The 10,648-nt window shown below is 52.1% G+C and overlaps 1 protein-coding gene and 1 long non-coding RNA gene across 2 annotated transcripts; both read right to left on the reverse strand.

Annotated features, from left to right (window-relative positions):
- Window positions 1–16: 16 nt before the first annotated feature.
- LOC143269022 (uncharacterized) lies at window positions 17–1,263 on the reverse strand. Its single transcript, XR_013045288.1, has 2 exons — window positions 747–1,263; window positions 17–644 (listed from the first exon to the last, which is right to left on the reverse strand). It is a non-coding gene; the product is annotated as an uncharacterized LOC143269022 (long non-coding RNA).
- Window positions 1,264–8,065: 6,802 nt separating this feature from the next.
- Window positions 8,066–10,620, reverse strand: Hand2 (heart and neural crest derivatives expressed 2). The gene is made up of 2 exons (XM_006970927.4): window positions 9,969–10,620; window positions 8,066–8,553 (listed from the first exon to the last, which is right to left on the reverse strand). Exons 1-2 carry the CDS (start codon window positions 10,521–10,523, stop codon window positions 8,455–8,457), a joined length of 654 nt encoding a protein of 217 aa, XP_006970989.1. The 5' UTR covers window positions 10,524–10,620; the 3' UTR covers window positions 8,066–8,454.
- Between the last annotated feature and the right edge of the window lie 28 nt (window positions 10,621–10,648).

Here is a 10,648-nt window from a genome sequence, read left to right on the forward strand (position 1 = left end):
CGTAAGAGTCATCCTGTGAGAATCCCTGAAAATGACTTTAATGAATAATTTCAGAGACAGTTATAGCCTTGGGTGATTACTGAGCGGGGGAATATGAAAACCAGATTTGCAAGGGAAGTTGATGGTCAGGCGCTCTGACCGCCACTTTCCCCCCATTGAAACCGCATCAGCTTTTCTTCTTCCCCAACTACTAGCTACAAACTTAGATTTTGGTTTGTTTTGTTTCTTTAAAACAAAAGCCACAAGCAACACACACACACACACACACACACACACACACACACACACACACACACACACACACAGCGTGCTCCAAGCAACAATAACAACCCATCTTAAAGAGGAGGAGGCACAGGCATCAGTGGTCCATTGGCTCCCATCTTTCCACAAAGGAGGGATTTCCTGCCATCTTAGTTTAGAATGCTATCTTTCCTGGCCTCCTCTAGGCAGTATGTTTAAAGAAGGTTGAAAACTCTCTGCCCTTGATTACGTGTACTGTTTGCTCTAAGCGATTTTTAGCTTGTCCAGCAGCAAACATCAGGAGAGCGATGTGTTTCTGCGGGTCTCCCTGACTCTTCAGTTCTTGGTCACCAATGGTTGGAAGATGGCTTTGGTGTTACAACACGGAATTCTATTTTGAAGCACTGCATTCAGTTATAGAGAAGCATTAGGTTAGTTGGGTCTGGTTAATTCTGATGGGTTGTGCATTAAAGACACTATTTGAAGTTGAGCATACTGGCATATACCTGTAATCCCAGTGCTTGGAAGGCAGAGGCAGGAGGATTGCCATGCTTTGAGACCGGCATAGTCCACATAGAGAGATCTGGGTTCTTTTGGGCTATCTTGGCAAGATCTTGTCAGACACAAACACACCCTGAAAAACAAAAACTACTTGTGAAAGCAGCTGAGATATTGGTTGGAGGCCAGATATTGTCAAATACCCCTGATTGCTACCTGAAAGGCTCAGTTTCCTATGAATCTAGATTCTCTGTTTGGGGACATAAACTGAGAACCTCTGGCCAGTGATTCACCTAGTTTTATCCCACCCTCATGTAATTTGTACCTGGAGCAAGAAAATACTGTAGGTAAGAACAATGTGGATCTTTGTGGTTTTGAGTGACCTGATTCAGAAATCTGGCCCAGAGGTGGTGGGGCACGTCTTTGATCCCAGCACTCACAGCAGAGGCAGGCAGATCTCTGTGAATTAGAGGCCATCCTGGTCTACAGAGCGAGTTCTAGGACAGCCAGAGCTACACACAGTGAAACTCTTGTCTCAAAAAACCAAACCAACCAATCAGCCAACCAAATAAATAAATAAATAAATAAATAAATAAATAAATAAATAAATAAATAAACAACCAAAACCAAAACAAAACAGATTCCAACATTAGGCAGAGGCCCCCCCCCCAAGACAACAACGTAAAAACTATGCTTTGCATAGTCATTGCCCTTTCTTCTCAGCCAGGCCAGAGTCCTGAACTCAGCAGGGATCAATTCTTCAAACCACACACTTAGGTTCCCCACTGTGTGGAGGGTAAGAATGGCAAAACATTTCTCTGATGGGAGGAAATTCTCCCCATCTAGATGTTTGTTTTGTTCCTTTAAAACAAAAGCCACAAGCAACCCCCCCACACACACACAGACACACACACCCACACCCCGCCCTCCAAGCAACAATAACAACCCATCTTAAAGAGAAGGCACAGACATCAGTGGTCCATTGGCTCCCATCTTTCCACAAAGGAGGGATTTCCTGCCATCTTAGTTTAGAATGCTATCTTTCCTGGCCTCCTCTAGGCATATACCTGTAATCCCAGTGCTTGGAAGGCAGAGGCAGGAGGATTGCCATGTTTTGAGACCAGCTTTCTTCTTCCCATTCTAGATTATGTGAAGTCGTGGGGTTTATTCTACAGAGCAGCTTCAACTGATTGTGAAGAATTTTGGGGGCATTCTGGATTCCCCAATTAGTTTTTGTATTCTTGGTTCCACCTTAAGTGGATTTTGTCATTTTATCACTTCACTCAAACCAAGGCTGCCTTCCTTCTCTCTAAACTGTAAGCCTCTGACTGAGCATGAAGGTTGCCCTGTTTAGTGTATGAGGAAGTAAATCCTGCTCTAGCAAAGCATCTATTACTGATTAAGTTAAACAGAGCTGTAGGATGATACACACCATGGCTAAGTCTCTCTTGCTGGGTGTAGACTTCAGTAATGGAGGTCTTGGCCTCCTCTTTTCTCAAATGTGATAATGTTATCTTTACCCACACCAGGCACTATTTCTGAGGGTCCAGGAAAACGTTCCTAACACTCTGGATTAATTACGGTGGTTGGTGTGGCCCCAGGCCGCCGGTCTAGAATTCTCTGCGGGAGTTCTAAAAGCTCTGAAATGAAGTCCACAGCCTGCCTGCCCAATCAGAATTTTTTTGGAAGTCTGGATGAAATAGGGGGTGGATGTGTAATTTTGTCAGTTCTCTGGAGAATGGGCAGCTCCATCCTGAGGAGTTCAGATACTGGGTTCCCCACTGCACCTGTCTGTCAGCCAGCAGGTCGGCGTGGTCAGAGGTCTTGAGCTTCTAGGATTCACACACAGACCTCACTCCCCTGCCTTGGACACTGCAAAGTAACACAAGACCAAGCTGTCGCGCTAGCCGCCGCCGCGTGTCTTGCTCAAGAGACGCCAGCTGGGCAGCTCACTCCTAGATCACTGGATGACAGCAGGTGCAGAGGTGGCAGCCTCCAGAGAAGTCATGCTCAGCAACCAACCAGGTTGCTGCCAGGTCGTCCCTTTCCTTAGGCTGACATTTCCACCATTTCTGGTCCTGAGAACTGTGGCCCAGGCGGGTGCTGTGAGCGGGGCCCTAGCTACCTCTAAGAAGTTTCTTGAGAGTCCCCTGGCTACATGAGGGCCACTGGCAGCCAGGTGAGTCCCCGTTTTGCCCTGGCATTACCTCCCAGGCTGCCTCTGTTGGTGAAGGGAAGCAGCGCTAGGCTCAGGGGTAGGAAAGGGTCTCCGAATCCTTAGGGACCAATCACCGGAGGCTTTTCTAAGAGGAATGCATGCACAAGACCGACCGAGAGGGTTGGAAGATATCAAGTAAGCCTCGCCAACTGGCCCCTTCTCACCCCAAACAAGGAAAACAAAAAAGTGTTCTGGGCTAAAAATATATATATTTAGAAGGTCTCCTCGCGCAGGCAGATGGAGCTTTCCAGCTGCCTGCCTGGCCCCAGGAGGACTTGGCCGCGCAGCAGCGGATTACACCCAGCTCTGTTGGGATGGCTCCGTGCCGTCTGCCCTGACGTCAGCGAGGCTCTGGGCCCCGCTGCGGCGAGATAGGAGAGCGCGGCCCGGCGCAGGCGCGGCACTAATCACTCCCAGATGTCCCTAATAGCGGAGATAAAGACGGACAGAGAGGCCGGGAATAAATTTGTAATCAGGGCTCTACCCATCTGATCATCAAAGCGGCCCAAATGCCGGGAGAATTTTGGGAGGGAATGGGGTTGGTTGCTCGCGCTCCTGGATGTGAGAACCGGCTTGGGGCAGGGTGGAACGGGGAGAACCCGGGGAGAGACTGAGAACTGGGCGCTGGAGTCCGAGACTCCATTGCGTTGACTTGCAGGAGGCCGGCCGGCCGCAGCGGCTCCGCGGTCATAGGCTAATTAGAACGGGGGCAGACAGTTGCTGTGCGTTGTAGCACACCGGCTGGGTGGTGGGGCGGCGCTCTTGGAACTGTCCGGCCCCCGGAAACGTGGGATTGGTTTCCTCTTTTGGAGCAGCCCCCCTCTTTCCTCTTTTAAACAGTTAAAAATACGTAATGCCACCCCCATTCCCCAAAACACAACCACCACCCCGATAATCTCCACAACATCGATTCATTGCAGCGTTGAACCTTTTTAGTCTGTTGGGACCTCCGGCCGATTTCTGAACCCCCAGTCTGAGGGCGGTTCTTTGGATTTTTTTCTTCCTGTCCGAGAGATCCAAGGACTGGCACAGGAGAAGAATCCCCCGCGTCCGAAGACTCGTTAGCGCCCTCTCCTAGCGCGGTGATCTGCGCCCCGAGGATTTGACTTTCAGAGGCACGTCCTCCCAAGTTAAGACAGCATGACTAGATGGGCAGCGGCCAGGGCCCAGATTCAGCAGACTATGGGGGTTTAGGCCGCCACAAACTTCCTTTTAGAACCAACTCTGTTTTGCACCCGCCAGCCAACCCTTCTTCCAACCCCGATGGCACAGACGAGGCTCACGCACGGGGAGAAGCAAGGGAAATGTGAGGTGGCGGTGGAAGAGAAACCCACCACCCGCGCAGACGACTTTAGAAAGGGCACACGTTTAGCGATCCAGGAATAATGGAGCGGATTCCTGCTGTTCGTAGACCCTCTACTCCAATGCAAGTTCAGGCTTTCTTTGCGGTCTTTGCAAACGTACTCCAGGCCCATCCTTGCACCTGGCCCTGGTTCTCTCCTCAAAGTCTCAGGAGTAGCCCCAAAGCGCTCCCCTGCCCCCGTAGTTTTGCGTTTGAAATCGCTCTCAATTCCCACACCCCTCTCTTCCTGCGAAATCCGAAATCCTTAAGTGCCCCCTGCCTCTCTCCTGCTACTTTGACACAGCAAGAGGCTAGTTCTGAGATTCTCAGTAGCTTCTCTGGGGCAGCAGCCAACAGAGCCACAGGTGTGGGGGCGGGGATTGGACCATCACTCCATTTGGAAGTCGGGCAGACACATTGTCCAAAGGTCTCCCAAGAGTGGATTCGGTCCCGACACTGCTACATCCATTTGCCGTCGGTGAAATCAACAGCCCAGAAAGGCGGCCTAAGACCCGAGGCACACAGTGGAAAATGCTGGAACCAATGGGTGGAACCATCCTGAGTTCGCTGACTCCCTACCTCCTCAGTGTGGCTCTAGGGCATAGGAGGCAAACGAAGGTTCCCCCCCCCCCCCCCCCAGGGATCTAGCTGTCATTTCGGACAAGCTGTCTGGAAGCTGCCAGTCAGGGTCCCTCTCTTCCATCGAAAGTCCTGGAAAATTGAGCCGAGGAGGATGCTGAGGTCCACTCTGAGATTCCCAGATTTATTCCTGAGCTGGTGTGTGTGTGTGTGTGTGTGTGTGTGTGTGTGTGTGTGTGTGTGTGAGAGAGAGAGAGAGAGAGAGAGAGAGAGAGAGAGAGAGAGAGTTGGCCCTCGCCTGCTCTGGGGTTATCAGGCTTTCGTCCTGCGCGGAGGTCCGGGGTCGAGCCCTGACAGCCAGCTCGACCATCAATTTACCTTCTGCGCCCCAGCTTCCCCATTTAGCTTTTAACGTCAAATCCTACATTTTTTGTCGGCTCCGGCCTGTCTAGAACGCTTGTGAATTCTCTGCAGGAGTGATTGCTCTTAACAAAATAGCAGCAAACACATTATCGGAGCAATTAAAACAGAGGCCTTTTAGCCAGTCCCACAAGCAGGAGCTTAGAGTCCTTCCCCTCTACCGCCTTTAAACCAAGGAGAAAAACCAGGAAAAAAGTTGTGTAGCCCGAGAAAAAGCTCGGAAGACACAGCAGACATCCCCCGCTCCGGTTCGTCGGAGTTTGACAAGGCGAAGCAGGGTTATTGGGTGGCTGAGGATGCCGGGACAGTTGAGATTTGAGAGTGAGGTAAAGGATAATCTATAAGGTTGAAGTGTCCATCTTGTTCAGGACTGTGACTAGTTAGGGGGATTGTTCGACTGAGGTCTTGGAGCATCCAGGGCTTTCTACTGGCTGACATATTAAGGCAGCGGGATTTCTAGCCAGTTGGGGTTTCCTGGCAGGTTACGGTGGTAGAGTGGATTCCGTGTCAGGGCCGAGTACTGGCAGGCTGGAGGGAGAGAAGGCCCTGCAGCTCAGTGGCCTTGGATAGCCGAAGGGGGTGGATGCCTAGAGTGGCCAACTAAAAACATGAGGATTAGCAAAAACAGCCGCACAGGGACAACGCACTGGGGTCTTCCGGTTCCCCGGTGCTGGCGTTTAATAAAACAGAAAAGGTGAGTAAACCAGAGGCACATTAAAGGCCCAGGGACATGCTCCTGGAGAAGACCCGAGCAGGCCCAGGGACATGCTCCTGGAGAAGATAACGAATGTCTTTAAATCACCGCCAGTCCCTGTACTGGCCACTCTGAGATTCCTTTCTTCTGCCTCTAGAACCCGGCCTCTCCCTTCTGAGCTGCTAAAAATGAAAGATGTCCTAGGCCTCTCTGCAGGCAAAAGCAGAGAGAGCCCGCCGCCTGGTCCGAGCAGACAGGGATCCAGAGAGCCGCAGAAAACCTGGGCTACCCCCCACCCCTTATAAACAAAGGCAAGTGTCTGTAAACACAGCCCCTGGCCCAACAGGTCGGCCCAGCGCCGGCTGACCTAAGGGGAGAAAGTTCAGATCGCTTTGGCCTAGTTGTTCTAACCCCTCGCCCTCGCCTCGTCAGCCACCCGCAGAAGTCCGAGACGCCACTCACACCCGCCCCCGCCCCCCCTCACCCACGAAGGTCTGGTCAAGCTAACTGCAGACCACCCCGGGTCAGAGGAGCTAAGAGTGAGCCGTGTGAACGCTCCGAGGAGGATCTGGGCCCCCAGGCAGGCAAGGTGTGAACATCACCGCAGGGATGCCTAAAGGCGGAGGAAACCGGTTGGCAAGGCTCTCCGACACCAGATTTATACACACGGAGTTGCATGAAACAAACCGCTTTAAAGAAAAAAAAAATAATACTATTCATTTCCCTTCCTCCCCAAGTCCTTCCCCGCCTCCCCAGCTCTCCACCCCCAAGACCCCTTAATAGCACCTCAGGGTCTTTGATTTCTAGAGCTAAGGGTGAAGCTCTATCTAGCCGAGCCCTCGGGAAAAGCAGGCCGCAGGGATTTTTCTTCTGCGGTACAGGACTTCGGGGCGCCGCAAAGCCCGGGACAGGGTGAAGTTCCCGGGCGGTTGTTCAGCCAAGGGGGAGGTCGCCACTTGCTCTCGCTTCAGCATCGAAGAAGACTTCAGACACGGAGCAGTTAATATTGAGTTCCCTTGTAGCTCCTTGTAAATCTAACCCAACCTCTCACCCCCCTTTTAAATCTGTGGTCTTGTTCGCGATTTCTTACTTGACGTAAAATTCCTTGTTACCTAATCATAGACTTCTTTTTCAAAAGACTCCCCTCCCCCCACCGCCACCACGCAGATGAGAATCTTCCGATCTGGAAGAGCAAGCAAAACCCCCTCCTCCTTTTTTTTTCTCTCTCCCTTAAAAAAAAAAAAATCTTGGATGAAAGCCCCATATTTTGAACTAAACGCCCCAGACTATTTCCTGTGCCTGTAATAAGGCCTGGGATACTCCTCACACCTCCTCCACAGACAAAAAACACGCTCCCCAAACACAAAACGAAGCACCAGGCACAGGGCTTCCGATTGATACCTATAAAACAAGGGCACCTTCCACCCTCGGCACCAAGCACAGGCCCTTCTCCCAACCAGACACACTCCTCAAGACCGCTCAAAGGTCTCCTGGGAGCTTCGGGAAGAAGAAGAGAGACGGCACTGGATAGAAGCCCAGGCCTTTGGTCAGGATTTTCACCAGGACACTTCACTTTAATAACTGCCCCTTCACATAGGGAGCCTCAAATCATACTGATTGATTAGAACCACTGACTTCTTTCAAATAAAGTGGGAGGCAATTACGATAATTTAGTTTACTTCTGAATATTTTAAATATTATGAAAACAAGTATAACAGCTTTGTTTTCAAAATTCTTTTTGAGGTATCACCCATATAAAGATTAGGGTTTTTTTTTTTTGTAAAAAAAAACACACAGTGGTTTATTGAATACTCACAACGCTTACACCTTCAATATTAATTAAATTCCACTTAGTTTTAGAGGACAGAAGCGCACAAAACAAGTAGCCGGTGGTGGTGGTGGAAACGTCTTCGAATAGGGAACAACAACAACACTTGAAAAGACAGCACTCGATAACTGACCCCAACAGAAATGTTAGCGGCCCTGTTCTCTGCTTTGAAATAAAACTTTATAATCCCCAGGAATATTTATATCCAAAGGCCGAGTAGTAAAGATACACACTTCACATACGCACTAGTGTCCACTTCTTTATCTGGAAGGGGCTGGGCAAGTGGGGGAGGGGATAAGGCTGGTGTCTACACAGCCGAGAGGGAACATTCACACACAGAGAAGGACAGGGGTCCCTTACCACACGGGAGTGTCCTCTTCATATTAAAATATGGAATGCTTTTCTTCAAATATCCACTTTTTTTTTTTTGGAGAGGGAGGTGGGGAGCGGATGCCTCAAGGGTGGGTGGGGGGGGGCAGAAAGAGGGGGAAGGAAATTGCACATAAATAAACCGGATGATCCAACTGCAAGAAGTCCTCAGTACGGAGCCCGAGGGCTTTCAGAGAGTCCTGGGTCTGCATCTGGCGCCTTGGCCCGGGGCTCCCAAGCTCTCCTCCTTCTTCCCCTCCTCTTCTTCACTGCTTGAGTTCTAGGGCCCAGACGTGCTGCGGCCAGCCTGTCCGGCCTTTAGTTTTCTTGTCGTTGCTGCTTACTGTGCTTTTCAAGATTTCGTTCTAAACAGAGGGGAGGGCGGGGAGAAATGGAAAGAGAAGTTCAGAGAGGATGGTCCTGGTCCTGGCACCCTTAGCCCTTCGCTCGCCAGAGGACGCAGCCTGAGCACCAGAGGGACCGCTTAGAAAAGGGGGGCCTCGGGTACCGGCCCCCTGCAGAAGTTAGGCAAGGTTTCCAGTGTTTTAGCAACCTCCGAGGCCTCCCTTCGCAATGATCAAGGACGCAGTCAGCAAGTTTATAAACCACGGCCCGCATTTCTAGTCGTTTACAGGGAAGCCCCGGGTCTTTTTCCCCCTTTCACTGCTATTGTAGGAGGGGAGGCAGAGGCCGGTGCTAAATCTGCCTTGCGTTTTCCATAGCGATCCCACGTCCAGAGGCCCTCCTGTTCTGGCCTGGGCCTGCCTCTCCCGCCAGCCAGCGGCGGTCCTGGTCCTGTGCCCTCAGCTCTGCAGTTTTTCTCCAAGGCCCTTGAAAGCTTTGGTTATTCGGAAGGCCATTCCATTACGCAGCAATCAGAGAGGGCTGCAAGCCACAAAGGAGAAAAATCTCCACAAATGGAATTGTTTCCCAGGTTCTTCCTGACTGACCATAGACGCACCCCCGAACACCACCACTTTCCAGGCAGTTGGTAAAAGAACCTGAGAACACTTTAAATATCTGGGCCATAACTTCGTGTTAGAGTTAATAGTAATGACCACAGTGCCTGCTTTTTTTTTTTTTTTTTTTTTTTAAAAAAAGCACTTAAAATGCACAAGCTCATCCAAATAAAATTAGAAATGCTCGTGACACTTGAGCTATGGCACTTGAGAAATTACGCTTTAACTTTGCACCCAGAGAGAAACTAAAGTTGTATTTTTACGTTCAGTGTACTGAATGTTTACCGTTACCTCTCCCATGCCTTAGCAGCATGAACAAGCAAAACACTTTCTTAGTGTTGGAGCCGGAGGCAGCCTCGGTTTTGGAGTGGGGCATGTGATCAATAGTGAGATAATTGGAACTCCGAGGCCACTGACAACTTACTATAGAAATATTTAAAAGAAAGGTTGGATTGGAAGCCAAAAGATAGCTCTAATGGGTACAGAATGAGGGGGACCCGGCCAGTGAGACTGGGACGTGGGTCAGGTCCTAGAGTTTCGGAGGCCGGTCCTAACGGGCTAGAGGGGCAGGGAACCTCAGGGGAGGACCAGAAGCGCCAAGCAGACGTCTAAACCCCTCTCCTCCCGCCGCTGACATCCTCCCCGCTCTTCCTGGCTTTTGCAGGAAACCATCCCTTCTACAACCTGCTGAAAACAACTTCGGCGCGCACTACGCAGCCAAAGAACGCCCGTAGGCAGTTTCTCGACTCTACTGGGAAGACCTGATCAGCGGTCCCGGGGAGCCCGAGCCCCTCACCACCCTCCGTCCCCCCAGGACTGACCAGCTCTTTCTTCCTCTTCTCCTCCTTCACGTCGGTCTTCTTGATCTCCGCCTTGAAGGCCTCCGCCTCGCCGTTCTGGTCGTCCTTGGCCAGCAGATCCATGAGGTAGGCGATGTAGCTGGTGGCCAGGCGCAGTGTCTTGATTTTGGAGAGTTTGGTGTCGGCGGGCACGTTGGGGATGCACTCCCGCAGCTCGGCGAAGGCGCTGTTGATGCTCTGAGTCCTGCGCCGCTCCTTGCGGTTGGCGGTACCCCGGCGCTTCACCGGGCGCGGCCCCCCCAGGCCCGGAGGCCCCGCACCGGGCGGCACTCCCCCATAATGGGAGTGGTCCAGGCCGGCGGCGCCGCTGGCATACTCAGGGCTGTAGGACAGGGCCATGCTGTAGTCGGGGGGCGACATCTCCGGGTGGCCAATGAGCCAGCCGTGGAAGTAGGGGTTCTCCTCGTGGCTGCAGCGGCTGGCGGCGGCGGCGGCAGCGGCGGCGGCGGCGGCGGCGAACGGGTAGCCCTCATGGTGCACCACGGGGTGGTGGGGGAAGCCCCCCACCAGACTCATCTCGCCTTCCGTGGCCCTCCACGCGCCCCAGCGTGCGCGCAGCCCCGCCGCGCCCTCCGCCCGGGCCCCGGCGGCCTCGACGATCGCCGGCCTCCCCCACCCCCCACCCCCCAACCCCCGGGCTC

The sequence above is a fragment of the Peromyscus maniculatus genome, chromosome 17 (genome assembly GCF_049852395.1).
Source record: "Peromyscus maniculatus bairdii isolate BWxNUB_F1_BW_parent chromosome 17, HU_Pman_BW_mat_3.1, whole genome shotgun sequence".
NCBI classification, from domain to species: Eukaryota; Metazoa; Chordata; class Mammalia; order Rodentia; family Cricetidae; genus Peromyscus; species Peromyscus maniculatus.

What these genes read in the sequence shown, in the direction of transcription:
- Hand2 (XM_006970927.4), bottom strand. Translation starts at nt 10,523, where the DNA reads ATGAGTCTGGTGGGGGGCTTCCCCCACCACCCCGTGGTGCACCATGAG. An exon ending in AGAAGAGGAAGAAAGAGCTG is followed by an intron (nt 8,554 to 9,968) that starts GTCAGTCCTGGG and finishes CCCTCTGTTTAG; the next exon opens with AACGAAATCTTGAAAAGCAC.